This window comes from Panthera tigris, chromosome B4 (assembly GCF_018350195.1).
Source record: "Panthera tigris isolate Pti1 chromosome B4, P.tigris_Pti1_mat1.1, whole genome shotgun sequence".
NCBI lineage: Eukaryota > Metazoa > Chordata > Mammalia > Carnivora > Felidae > Panthera > Panthera tigris.
This window is the reverse complement of record NC_056666.1, coordinates 1071480-1085951: the sequence shown is the minus strand read 5'-3', so window position 1 is coordinate 1085951 and position 14472 is coordinate 1071480. Positions and strand designations below refer to the sequence as shown.

The 14472-nt window shown below is 49.8% G+C and overlaps 1 protein-coding gene across 6 annotated transcripts in view; it reads right to left on the bottom strand.

The window, feature by feature from the left end:
* The window catches only part of WDR37 (WD repeat domain 37), a 74133-nt gene that overhangs the window by 37659 nt on the left and 22002 nt on the right, over positions 1-14472 (bottom strand). For 4 of the 6 annotated variants that reach the window (XM_042990922.1, XM_042990920.1, XM_042990925.1 and 1 more), the window contains exons 6-9: positions 11492-11627; positions 9855-9926; positions 6605-6649; positions 4901-4977 (exon numbers count right to left, since the gene is read on the bottom strand). In XM_042990922.1, coding sequence (XP_042846856.1) covers positions 4901-4977; positions 6605-6649; positions 9855-9926; positions 11492-11627 — 330 coding nt within the window. Of the gene's footprint in view, positions 1-4900; positions 4978-6423; positions 6511-6604; positions 6650-9854; positions 9927-11491; positions 11628-14472 lie in introns of all 6 variants that reach the window. The other 2 variants (XM_042990921.1, XM_042990923.1) reach the window with 2 other exon arrangements.

Below are 14472 nucleotides of genomic sequence, written 5' to 3'. Positions count from 1 at the left end.
GCAGGGATTTCCTCAGAGCGGGTCCAGGGGACCCCCATTTCGAGAGCTCTAGCTCTCGGGATGCACGATGGAAAGGTCAATAGGAACCTTCACAGAAGTCATTTGTCCAAACTAGACAAGAATTGAAAGTATTTTAAAATGCAAAGATAATAAGTCGCATTCACAAATAATTACAGGTTTTTAAAAATTTTTTTCATGTTTATTTTTATTTTTGACAGAGAGAGACAGAGCATGAGCGGGTGAGGGGCAGAGAGAGAGGGAGACACAGAAGCTAAAGCAGGTTCCAGGCTCCGAGCTGTCAGCACAGAGCCCAATGCAGGACTCGAACCCACATGCGAGATCATGACCCAAGCCTAAGTCGGACACTCAACCAACTGACCACCCAGGCACCCCTATAAGCTCTTTTAACACTTGACGTGAAGAGCAGGGGAAGGAGAGTGAGAATGGTCTGTGTGTTTTTTGCCCACATCTTGGGGATAATCCATTTCAGTTGAACCATTTTGACCGCCAGCAACAGCAGAGTAGAATGTCCAACATTGTCGACTTAATGCTAAGTGGATCTCCCAAACACGAGCAGCCACAGGACCAAGGAGCCACTGAATCACGGTTCTCGTGAAGGAAGGGTCCCTGGAAGCCACGTGGGTAACCTGATTCGATCTTCCTGTTTCAACAGGGAAAGTGAAGCCACCCAGTGAATTAAAGCAGTTGCTCGACATCACACAGCTGGGGTCCCACAGTGACTTGACAGGCCATCTGAAAGTATCTCCACTCACCACCCAAACACTTCTTTATCAAATATTTCTTGGTAGATGCCAACTAAAACTCTCTGGCCCAAGCTAAATCTTAAAAAGCTGTACTGATGAAAACGAACAAGATCTTTTTTTAAAATTTTTTTTAAATGTTTATTATTGAGAGACAGAGACAAAGCGTGAGCAGGGGAGTCACAGAGAGAGGGGGAGACACAGAATCCGAAGCAGGCTCCAGGCCCTGAGCTGTCAGCACAGAGCCCAGCGTGGGGCTTGTACTCACAAACCGCAAGATCGTGACCTGAGCCGAAGTCGGACGCTCAACCAACTGAGCCACCCGGGAGCCCCACCATCTTTTTTTTTTTTTTTTAATGTTTTAATTATTTTAGAGAGACAGAGAGACAGAACATAAAAGGGGGAGGTGCAGACGGAAAGGGAGACACAGAATCCGAAGCAGGCTCCACGCTCCAAGCTGTCAGCACAGAGCCCAATGCGGGGCTCGTACTCACAAACCGCAAGATCATAACCTGAGCCCAAGTCGGACGCTCAACTGACTGAGCCACCCGGGCGCCCCGAAAATGAACAAGGATCTTAACAGAATAGAGTTTCTTCTAAAATGCAGGCGAGCTGCTAAGTCAACCCGAGGCAAGCCCAGGCGGCGAGAGCTTCTGACAAGTGCCATCTCCAGGGCAGGCCGCGTGGGACCCTCCGAGGCTCCGTCACTGACTGACACGGGCTGCCCCAAGTCACCCCAAAAGCCTGACGTGGCAACTATCAATCACACACAATCCCTGCACCCAACACAAGCAAAATCACAAAGAAGAAAACAGGGTCAATTTAACGTCGTAAATAATATATTACGTCTTTATAACGTAAGTACTATATGTGATTTTTTCCCTCTGCTAAAACTAGAATTTTTCTTATTTCCTTTGAAAACAAATCCATACAACGTTAACACATTTGCTGAACCCTCCTCTCCCTGGCCCCTCTGCCTTATCATCTGTCAGCACTATTTCTTGAGCCAATGGCCACGTTAAATAACAGTCTGGTTATTCCACGAGGGAAAAAAACACATGTTAAAATAAAAGGCAAAACACTCCATTAAAAATAACTGTTCAGAGGGCGCCTGGGTGGCTCAGGTGGTTAAATGCCTAACTGATGTCAGCTCAGGTCGTGATCCCAGGGTTGTGGAATTGAGCCCCATGTCGAGTTCCTCACTGAGCGTGCAGCCTGCCTGAGATTTCTCTCCCTCTCTCTGCCCCCACCCTGCTTGCACTCTCACACTCTCAAATTTAAAACAAAAATTTTAATTAAAAATAAAAACGTACGACAGAGTGGCCAATGGTCTGCAGAGCAACATGCCTAAGTTTTATTGTGACTCCTGCGACACATACCTCACCCGTGACTCTCCGTCTGCGAGAAAGACACACTGCGGTAGTAGGAACACAAAGGGAATGTGAAAGATCCACTATCAGAAATGGATGCGAGAGCGAGCCCAGAGCCTGGTGGACAAGAAAAGGTTCCTCCCGCTCCACTCTCTGTCCTCCGCCCGCAGGAGCAATGACCCCACCTCCCGCTCGTCTCCCGGGTCTTCTTTGCCCTGGTACGACGCCAGCACCCCAGATGGGGGGCCCTCCTCCTCCTGGGATGATGCCAGTGGGACCCGCTCCTGGAATGAGGCTGCCTATGGGAGGCTACATGCCAATGACGCCTGGGGCCCCCAATGATGAGACCTCCCCCGCCCGTCCCACGATGATGCCCACTCGGCCAGGAATGACCTGACCAGACAGGTAAGGAGAGACAGAAACCTCCTTATATCCATTTTATATTACTTGTTCTACTTCACCAGGAGATCATGGTGCTGTGACTCTGGGTGTTTTCTAACAGCATGACAAGGAAGACTTGCTCCTCCTTCCCATCAAACAGAGAATAGTTTTTCCAAGGGAGTAGCGGGACAAAAAAAAAAAAAAAAAAGCAATTTTCATTTGTATCGTGAGATGTGAAAATAAAATTGTCAACTGTTTTAAATAATAGATAGATAGATAGATAGATAGATACAAAAATGTGCTAGGAATTTACCCAAGGGATACAGGAGTGCTGATGCACAGGGGCACTTGCACCCTAATGTTTACAGCAGCACTTTCAACAATAGCCAAATTATGGAAAGAGCCTAAATGTCCATCAACTGATGAATGGATAAAGAAGATATGGTTTATATATACAATGGAATACTACTTGGCAATGAGAAAGAATGAAATCTGGCCATCTGTAGCAACGTGGATGGAACTGGAGAGTGTTATGCTAAGTGAAATAAGTCACACAGAGAAAGACAGATGCCATATGTTTTCACTCTAATGTGGATCCTGAGAAACTTAACAGAAGACCACGGGGCGGGGGGGGGGGGGGGGGGGGGGGGGGGGGGGGGGCAGGGAGTTACAGAGAGGGAAGGAGGCAAACCATAAGAGACTCTTAAATAAAACATCTGAGAATAAACTGAGGGTTGATGGGGGGTGAGAGAGAGGGGAAAGTGGGTGATGGGCACTGATGAGGACACCTATTGGGATGAGCACTGAGTGTTGTATGGAAACCAATTTGACAATAAATTTAATATTAAAAAATAAAAATAATCATTCAAAAAATAAATAAAAAATAAAAATAAAAACGAACTGTTTAGATCTCCCCACTGAAGACAATTCCTACTCATCACTGTAATTACTTAATCCATCTCCAAAGAGAACAATGTTTACAACGTTTCAAAGAAAGAAACAAGTAACACAACACTCCAAGGCGGGAGCAGCATGGCCAGAGGGCAAGTGGCGTCCTCCTGGAGACTCCGGCCACAGTGCATCCCCAGCTCCGCGCTACCCGGCACCGTGTCCGCCCACGTGAGAGCACAGGGCCAGGCTGAGTGACCCCTCGGCTCTCCTGCAACGGAAGCAAGGAGAAGGCTACCTGAGGCCTCTGTGTGACCAGAAACGGTGTTGGGCTGAAGGGAACAACCACATCCGAGCGGAAAAAAAAGCTAACTGAAGGCTTTATGGTCTAAATCCACCCATCCTTCTTCTCAATATGCAACCTGCTGTCAACCACCTACCTTTACCTCCTTGAAGATGACGTCACACACACTGACTTACACAGTTTACCTTACGTTTGTTTATTGAATTCATTTAGTTTTGAGAGAGAGAGAGACAGAGCAGGGGAGGGGCAGAGAGGGAGGGGAAGAGAGAGACTCCCAAGCAGGCTCCGCACTGCCAGCACAGAGCCTGACGTGGGGCTTCAATTCACTACCTGTGAGATCATGACCTGAGCCGAAACCAAGACCCTGACACTCAACCGACTGAGCCACCAAGGCGTCCCCAGTTCAGCTTACGTGAAAGACAGACTCGTGGTCTAAAACATATAAAACGTTAAGAAACGTGACCTAATTGTATAGTTTTTAAATACTGATGGCCAACGTTTACTAGCTGTGGAAAGGGGGGCGAGAACATACATGCACACATATCTAAACAGGGAACTTCACTTTCGACACTGTCCTCTGTCCAGGCTTCCAGAACAAAACACCAAGAGCGGGCAGCCAGGATCAAGGTGCGGCCTATTCGGTTTCTGGTGCAAGCCTTCCCAGCTTGTCATTACATCCTCACATGGCAGCTCCCAGGTACAGCAGGGAAGGGAAACACATGCAAGCTCACTGGTGTCTGAGGAAGGACACTAATGCTACGCCAACAGAACCCCAGCCTCAGTACCTCACTTCCAAATACAGCCACACTGGGGGGCAGTTAGGGCTTCAAACTCTAAAGGGGGGTCACAAACATCCAGTCTGTAAGACCATATAGATTTGGGGGTGCCGGGGTAGCTCAGTCGGTTGAGCATCTAACTTCGGCTCAGGTCACGATCTCGCGGTTTGTGAGTTGAAGCCCCGCGTCGGGCTCTGTGCTGACAGCTCGGAGCCCGGAGCCTGCTCCGGATTCTGTGTCTCCCCCTCTCTCTCGCTGCCCTCCCGCCTCGCACGCTCCCTCTATCAAAGATAAACAAACATGTCAAAAAAAACCGTTTTCTTAAGAGACCATATAAATTTGGCCTAAACTCTGCAAGTGTCCAGAACCCTACAACATACCCCAAGTGGCGCTTTCATGGTAAGTAAAGGTGCTGCTTACAGTGGTGTCAGCAACAGGCTGGGGCGTTGGCAGCTGGACGGCGTATCTCCAAATGTGGGCGGTCTGATCTCCAGAAGCTGAGGACAGAAATCAGGGCACGATTACCCACAGTGCACACCAGCTCTAAGATGCTTTCTGCTAGGTCCTGGCCAAGCGTCCTCAGACTTCTGTGACTCAATGATCGAGGGCCGCTTCTGAGACTGCGTGACGCTGCTGACAACAGGCTAAGATGGTGGTTAAAAATACCCCCTCCTTTCATTTTACGGTGAAAAGCCGTGAAGGTTCAGGCAACACGCACAAGTACAGGTTATCCTGTCCATCTATCGAAGCTAAGTACACCGAACAGTACCTCAGAAAAGTGGAGCCCCACGCAAACACGTCCTCCCCTGCGCCCGACATCAGCGGGCTCACGGCCTGCTGGGCCCCGCGGGTCTGGGGCCTCACTGCCACCGGCCAGGTGTGCCAGGTGCTGTGCACGTGGGACAGAGAGAAGGGCCGGGGAAGGGCACACAGACGTGCAGGGCGGGCATCTCCAGCTGCCCTCACAAGGTACTGTCCGAACCTCGCTTCCCTCTGTGGCTAAGAGGTTCCCCGAAGCGGCCACGCGTGGACAGGGGCACATTTCTCAAGTTGTCAGACGAGCTCACTGCCTGCCCTGCTAGCTCTCCTGCCCCGCGTGCAAACCTCCATCGAGCATGCCTCTCCCCTGCCTCCTCACCCCAACTCTGGCCATCACCGGTCTCCCCCACCCTCCCCCCCGCCCCAACTCTGGCCATCACTGTTCCCCCCACCCTCCCTCCTCACAATCACTCACCGATTTCATGAAGTGGAAAATTCTCACCTACTTTATTCCCCACGTGTTTACCTGGGCATCAACTAGCTGTGGTCAAGGCCTGTTCAGACCCACCATATTCTGCTCACATGGAAAAGCACCTGACTGGCCCCACTCTCACCCTCTACCCCAGGGTCAGCAGAATCTGGCCCACGGGCCACAGCCACAGCCACTCACCCGTGCACTACCTCTCCTGCTTTCACACTAACACAGCTGAGTGGTTGTGACATGGACCATGTGGCTGTCAAAGATGGAACATTTAGTTACGATAATTTACAAAAAAAGCTTGCTGACCTCCACTCTCTCTAAACATTTACCCCTCGAGATTACTGTCAGTGTCCCCCAAAGTCACAGGAGTCTTCAGACAATTTTACTGGAAGACCCCTCAGTTCAACAATGAAGCTGTTGTACAAACTACTACATAAAATCACGGCAAAACCACGCGGCCACCACTGAGGAGCGCCCAGAAAGGAGGAAAAACGTTGGTCCCGCGGACTGCCGTGACCTGGGCTACTGTTTCTGCCCTCCTCTGTTACAGATGCATGCAGGATTAGGAACTCGCAGTAATGACAGGTGTTCAGAAAACCAAGTTCCCTCTGTGGTGCGAGCGAAAAGTGGGCAACCACCAAGGGCTTCACAAAAACCAGCTCAGGGTGGGTCACGTGCAGTCTCCCGGGAGAGCCAAGCTCACCTGACAATACACTACAGGTGAAACAAGTGCCACTTGATGTGTCCTCCTTCCTCCATTCCTCAAGTATTTCACAAAATGATGACCTGACTTTTACGGAAGGGACCAACGAGAAAGGAACGACTATGGCTATTTTTAAATTATCTATAACTTTCTTCAATAAAGAAGAAAAAGATCAACATACCAGTAAGAGCCAACTGCTCTGATGGATGAAACTTGATAGAATTTACTGCAAAACAAAAACATTACAAAACAGGTATAAAATAACGACATATCATCAACGTTTCTCATAACAACGTGCATTACAAGGTAACTTTAAGAATTAAAAAAACTTAATTTCAATATTAGATCCTCCCACCCAATTAACCTAAGAATAAATGCAGAGATGCATGAAAAACTCACTGAACATGAATGATCAAATTACTGACATATAAGACATACAGAAAAACAACACTAATAATCTACTTCTTTCTGTAGACAAGGAAGTCCTCTCGAGTGAAAAATGAATCAGGATGAAAGAGAAACCATACTTATGACAACAGATGGGGACAGACCACAGCAGGGACACTGCTTACTCCCCACCCTCCCTCCCGTCCCGTTCCAGGAGACCCCGGGAGCAGAGGCGGCAGGCCTCGCCAGCTCGGAGAGAGTCAGGATCCACACGGACGGTCCCCTCCTCGAGCTGTGGGAGGACCGAGGTGCTTCGCAGGAAGAAGGAGCAGGAGTGGGGTGCACAGAAGAAGGAGCCAGAGTGTGCAGAGGCCGGAGCCTGGCTGCTGGGACCACCCTGCGAGGGAGCCAGCACTCACACCCACACAGCGAACACACGACAGAACAGAGTGCACAGAAAGTTCCAGAAAATGAAGCAAGTTCTTTCAGAAAGATTCCGCCAGCTACACCACTGGGAATTCTCTTTTCCTGAGGAAATGAAAAGTCCAGCAAGTGTAGACTGCGGGTAAGTGTGGGAGGAGCAGGTAGATACCACAGCCTCCTCAGCACCGGCAGCAAGCTGTCATGACCCTGTGCACACGCATGCACACGCATGCACACACGGCAGGACGCCCCTAGGGCCAGGAGCAAGCGGCAAGCTCCGTGGCCACCTCTCACCTCGACGTCCCTGCAAACCTCAACGCGCCACCAGTGCCACAGGTGGCCCTCACGGCCGTGACACATGCTTCATGAAAGAGCACGTGCGGAGCACTCGGCCGGGAACCCGGCACACAGGCGCTTCACAACTGTCACAGCTGCAACATGCACACCGTGCGCCAGCTCACCGAAGGGACGGCGCCACTGAATGGGGACGGGCCTGCACGTGCGCACAGGTGCCGCCCGGCAGGGGGCGGGCTGCAGCAAAACTGAGCCCCGTCCCCCGGGAGAGGGTCTGCTGACCGTGGCTGAGGCAGAACAGGAAGGTGAGCCCCGCCAGCACCTTCTCCAAAGATGCACAGCACCCCCAACACGAGGCTAACTCAATTCCCAGAGGCCACACCGGGAGCAGAAAGGGAGAGGCCACCAGAGACCAATGTTCTTCACAGCAAGCTTCAGAAGCACCCGATCTTTAAATGGTTTGTGTGCCTAACTTTACCATAAACATAAAAGAACAACAGGAAGAAGCACCATCCCCGCACAAGAGGGCTCTACTTGGGGGTCGGGCAGGGGCAGCCACGAAGCCCAGCACGTGACTCTGGAGGCAGAGGGGACGAGGCGCAGGAGGGTCCTCTGTTCAGGTGATGCCAGAACGAGGCAGAACACACACGGCAAACCACCTGCAGTGAGCTATGCCCATAGAAATCCCAGGCGGGGAGAACCACTCCCTTCAGGTTAACGGGACCTTGGCCACGTCATCGCAACACCACCTAGTGGAAAGACCAAAGCCAGGACACGAGCAAGGCAGACACGGTGTCTGTGAGGACAGCACCCCAGAAGGGAAGGCCAGACATCAGCGCTCCACCTCCCGTCACCCAGCCTCCTGACGCCCAGGGCGGTGTGCACCCCACGTGCTGGGGCAAGAGGACACGGGAGAGAGGTGCGCAGGGTGGCCGGTGAAGAGCTGGGCGCCCAGGCCGTCCAGCGAGAGGGGAAGCTCCAGGGAAGGGACAACAAAGGAACAGAGATGCCGCACCGAGTATGGCGACCGGAAAGGCACGTCACACGGGAGCACAGGGATGAGTCAGGGATGGATGCAGAAACCAGGCGGAAGAAAAAACAAGGCACGTTACAAGCAGCTGTGAACAATACACACATAGCATGAGTAACGAGAATTGTGCTGTCGCCGCTTGGTGAGGACAAGACTGGAGGACCTCATCCGAGGCAAGGGAGACAGCCCTCCTTCCAGCAGGAGGAAGCACTTGTCTAAAACTCCAACACTCAGAAATAATAAAATAGGCTATTTCGAAAAACGGAAGAAGGGCGTGCCCGGCTGGCTCTGCTGGAGGAACGTGTGACTCCTGATCTCAGGGTCGTGAGTTTGAGCCCCACAATGGGGTAGAGACTACTTGAAAAATGAAAGAAAAGAGCAGAATACGTAAAGCTGTCGACACTGGTTCCCTTCAGGGAAGTGAAATGGAGTAGAGGGCAGGGAGCAAAGTGCTGTAACTGTCTACACGGGCTGGCTAATACCCTCTGAATTTTCCGATGATGTGCACGTGTTTCGTTTTATAAACGCTTTCAAGGAATAAACATGCGGAGGAAACAAGCCACAGTGCCTCCCTGCGCCGTGAGCACTGCCTCCCCGCCTGGGCACCATCCCGCAGCGGACTGAAGACACATGCTGAGGGACCCCGTGGGAACGAAACCCCAAAAAAGGGGAAAGTGTGGGTCACAGCCCAGACAGGACAAGATGCGTCCCCCACCCAGGGAAGGGCTGGCACCCAGGCCCAAGAAGCGGAGGGCAGGCACACCCGGGCCGTCTACGAAGGGCAGGGGTGCGGCGGCGGCTGGGCAGGGGAGAGTGAACCAGGAAGCAGCCGACAGGCACCGGAGTGGAGGGCGTGCCAGGAGGAGGGAAGCACAGCAGGCGCCCGGAGGGAAGTGAGAGAGACGCGGTAGGACACAAGGGAGCATGCAGGGGCGGCTCACAGGAGGGGACGAGCGGCCGTACCGGCAGCGACAGGAGGTGCGGCAGGAAGCCCGGGATACACAGCATCCCTCCCTGGGCCCTGACATGTGCAGAGCACACGCCGAAAGAGAACCTCTAAAACGAGTACACGATCGCAGACGATGTCCACACTTCAGTTCCAAAGCTGTCAACAGGTGGCTTTCTAGGCGCCCGTAAATGAAGCGCAGACAGGTCCTGCTCTGCGTGCAGGGCAGCAGAGCGGTCCCTTCCTGAGGCTCCCTGCCAGAGGCGGCACGCCCGTCGCGAGGGCCCAACCGGTGGGCAGCCAGGGCAGTGCCCTCCCAGCACAAGGCACAGCCCGCCCCGGAGCACTCACCTGACCCCACGTGGCCTGAGTACTTGACGAGGCACCGCCCTGTCTCTATGCTCCACAGCAGGGCCGTGTGATCTGCAAGATCCAAAGAACAGGAGTGACTGACCCACCACCGATTCTACAGTCTTCAAATGAAAGTGAGAAGTCACATTACCACCAGTATCTCTTCCGACTCTAGATCAGAAACCGCGTTTCCAAGACAGGAGAAGTGGGTGACCTGTCCCGGGTCAAGGGGGTGGCAAACAGATACCCAGGGACTTGGGACTCATGGCACATGGTCACACCGACTGCACCTCGCCAGGGTCCTTCTAACCCATCACAGCTTCACTGTTTTGTTGAATTAACACTTTCCAGATCATCACACAGTAAATAAATGCAAAACTCCAGTTACAAATTATTTGAGATCATACGTATGTGTTTGGGCCTTTCCTCTTACATAATAGAAAATCTGAAAAATAAGTGTCAATTATCCAAACGAGATCTCAGAGATACCAGAAACAGACCCTTTCATTCTTTCTTTTTAACTGTAAGGGAATTTCTACAACCCTGGGGAGTGCTCACAAGTGAACATAATTTTAAACAAGTCAACTTTCTCCATTCATGGTTCTATCTGCTGTAAAATTTTCTACTTCTATTAAAAAGCAGATCAGGGGCACCCGGGTGGCTCAGTCAATTAATCTTCTGATTCTTGATCTCGGCTCAGGTCATGATCTCACAGTCTGTGGGATCAAGCCCCATATCAGGCTCTGTGTTGACAGCATGGAGCCTGCTTGGGATTCTCTCTCCTTCTCTCTCTGCCTCTCACTCACTCTAAATAAATAAATAAATAAACTTTTTCAAAAACAAAACAAAGCAGAATCTAGTGGGGCACCTGGGTGGCTCAGTCAGTTGAGTGTCCGACTTCGGCTCAGGTCATGATCTGAGGTTCATGATTTCAAGGCCGGCATCAGGCTCTCTGCTATCAGCACACAGCCTGCTTCAGATCCTTTCTCCCTCTCTGTCGTTGTCCCTCCCCCCACTCTCTCTCGCTCTCAAAACTAACTCAAAGAAGAAAAAAAAAAGCACAATCTACTAAGTACCTGGAAAAATCATTTTCAATAAGTGAGCACCATTTTTAACCTCAGTAATTTTGGTCGGAAAGGGTATTATTAGGTTACGCACCTTGGATAGCTTTCAAAACCTATCTTTTCTTTAATGAGAAAAAAGGGTCTCTAACACCTGCCCCAGGAGTCCCACAGGCTAAAAGGGCTGCCAGCACCCATGCCTCCACCTAAATCCTAGAACAGCTAGCCCCTTCAGAGACCGCACAGCCCTTCCCTGGGCCGTACCTCACAACTCAAGCAGACACACCCTCGACTGTAACAAGAAAGTACCTCGCCTGTTCAAAAGACATTCTACCTTATGCTGCCGTAAACACAGGTAGCGCAATCACGGAGCCAGCACCTGCTCACCCGGACACCTGACGTCACACCTGCCGACAGCAGCAAGGCCTGACGGAGCACAACAAGGCCAAGTGCTTTGGTTTCAAGGACTGTTCGGCCTCCCACCAGCTTCCAGGGCCAACTCTGCCACCCACCCCACAGGGAGTCATCTGCACGGCTGTCACGCCCGACAAGCAGAGCGACTGGCTGTGGACTTACCGGCAGACGCGGTGCCCAGCACCACGGGCTGTGTCCTCGCCACACTGACGTCCCAGATGCCATCCCTGTGGCCAATGTACTCCTTCACGAGCTGGCACACGGCCCTCGACGTGGTGGTCTTGAAGCTGGAGACGATCTAAAACCGTGACGGGAAGGAGCATTGTAGACGATTTACTGACCGAATGTTTTTAAGTTAAAAAAGGTAAAACGGAAAAAGATGTGTTGAACGTCATACACCCCTGAACAGGATATTTAAAGCATTAAGGGCACACAACAAAAGCGCAAACAGCAGCATCCCTCCAGCTGGGTGTCACAAAGCAACAACGAAGGCCGTCCTAAGGCCTCAGAAGACCCCCGACCCCCCACAAACCACGTGTGTCCTCCCGTGACGAAGAAGAGGGGCCTATTTACACACTGCGAGTGTCTTCCACAAATCCAAACCAGCAGACAAAATTTCCAAATTCTTTAAAAAAAAAAAAAAGCTACCAGGACATGAAGAAGCCAGGAAAGTATACCCACACCCTTAACACTACCTTTTATTACTGGGGAACTTTCCTTTTTTCCCATTTTTGGTCATTTACACCAACCACGTATTATCAGGAGGAAAAGAGCCCAAGGTGGGGAGGAATCCAAAGACGACACTTCTAACAGATGAGGTTTGTCCAACAGTGTTTATTGCGCGCGTGCTCGGTGCCGGCGCTGCGCCAGGAGACACACACAGAGCGACAGCAGGCCCTGGCCTCGGGCAGCTCACAGTCTGACGGGAACAGACAGGAGAACCACAAAGGTGCACACGAGGTGAGGCATCGTCTCGTACGATACACACGGCAAACAAGTCTCACTTTCTCTTACAAGGAAAAATAGAAAGTGCGTGAGCAAGAAACTAATTAAACACAAACAACTCTTCAGAGTTTGCTTTTTAAACTGTTCTCAGAGAAAAGGAATGGCTTTTCAGCTTTTAAGCAAATCAGAATAATGGAGATTAATCAGAATAACGACACTGTAAAATCAAACGAAAAAGAAAAATCAGTGGTGTTAAACAGCTATTTGGAACACGGATTTGGCGAAGCCCTGAAAATGAATCAAAGTTCATTCTTATTTAGTATAAACACATTACAACACAGTCCACTGTTCCATCAATTCGGGTATGAACGTTCAAACCATCCTCCGCTGCAGAGAGCGACTAGAAATGTTTATGAAGACGGACTCTTCCGGCAGTAATACCGACAGGCTCCATCTGACTCGGTCTGCATTTTACCAAAGGACTTGCACAAACGCAAACTCCTCGTCTTCTTTTTCCTTCTGAAAGCCCCTCCCCCACCCACACTAGCAGAACCGTCCCTCCCAACACAGAAAAGGGCTTTTGCTGGCGCAAGGTGCCATTCGGATGTTCAAGAACGCAGCGGTTAGGAACGTGCACAGCTTGCCCCACAGGAAGTGGCAGTACGGTTCAGTTTCCAAGCCTCCTGCTGTGTGTGACACAGACGTCACTGTGAGGAGAAATGAACTAGTGGAACCACACTCCTCCCTCACCCACCCCGCTCGGACAGGAACCACACAAGGTCACCGCTCAATACTCATGGCAACCGCATTTCTGGCGGAATTCTGGAAGCAGAGCACATGCAGCTCATCGACACCGTAACAAATCACGTCACGTGTTGCTTCCAAATGCCCACTACACTCTGAATACCTATTAACTCTTTGTTTTTAAAAATGCTGACCCCTTCACTACTGCGAAGAGGCCCCACAAAAGACTGAATTACTCAGTGTTCATGACAGAGAAGCACAACAAAATGACAAAGTGATGCTTACACCTGTCACCCTAATTATCGTTCTCATTAGCATACAATCTAAACTACTCCAACAAGACCAGAAAGGGCTTTTTTCACAATGCGAGCTATTTATCTTTGTAAAAACACGTGTGAACATTTTCACAAGTTTCTCTAACGTTAGACGGTCCGGCATCCCTCCCGACAGACACCAGCGACCTGTCCTCAGCCACCCAGGAAGGGAAGACCTCTTGGTTGCTGAACGCACGTGCGTTTCCCACCATCCCACCACGTACACACTACTTGCCTTTCAGGGCTGAGTCAGGAGGCAAGTAACGAGGCCTCCTTGCTGCACACACACTCAGTGTTACTGCCAAGAATACACACTACGGCACGGATCAGAATGTATTCTGGGATCAGATTCATTCTTCAACCTTCAGGTAACATCTTACGTTATTATTCTTCAATGTGCACAATAAAGATCATTAATATGTTTCTTATACACTGAGATAAGTTTCTAGTATCTAAAACAAAGGGCACTTTATATCTAATACGTTTTTTTTTTTTTAAAGCAGAGTATTATTATATATAACCTTCCCTTTGTCCAAATCTTGTATTTTACTATTCCTAGTAAGGGACAACTTTATACAATCTGTTCATCTTCTACTTCAGAAATGGTCAGAAAGTTTCTGAATTCTAAGACCATATACATTGTACACATAAGCTGTGTCCACAAGAATAAACAATATAATTTAAGATAATATAACAAGAAGACGAGCAAGAACATAGTCTCACAATACATTTCAAAGAAAACTCTGATGTTAATTTATTAAAAACTTAGAAACTAATAAGCTAGATAATACATAACAACAAAATTCTTTTCACTAAGCACTTATACTCTGGAGTTATCAAAGGAAACACAAGAAAATGTAATCAATGTTTGTATTTTTTAAATAACAAAGTTTTCCAATAAGCAGAAACAGCAGCAAGACTGGATCTGCTTTATTACTTGTAGTTAATCTCGCTGGGGATGTCATGCTACATAACTTGAAGCTCAAAGGGACGAACTGGAAAAACAGAGTTGACAGTAACTATGCCATCACAGCAGACTCACCACAAATTTCAACTTTTCCCTCAGGTTTAGCAAAAGGAATGTACATTCATTAAGGCTGGGTAACTAATTTATCTTCTGTATATTCAAAATGCTTCACA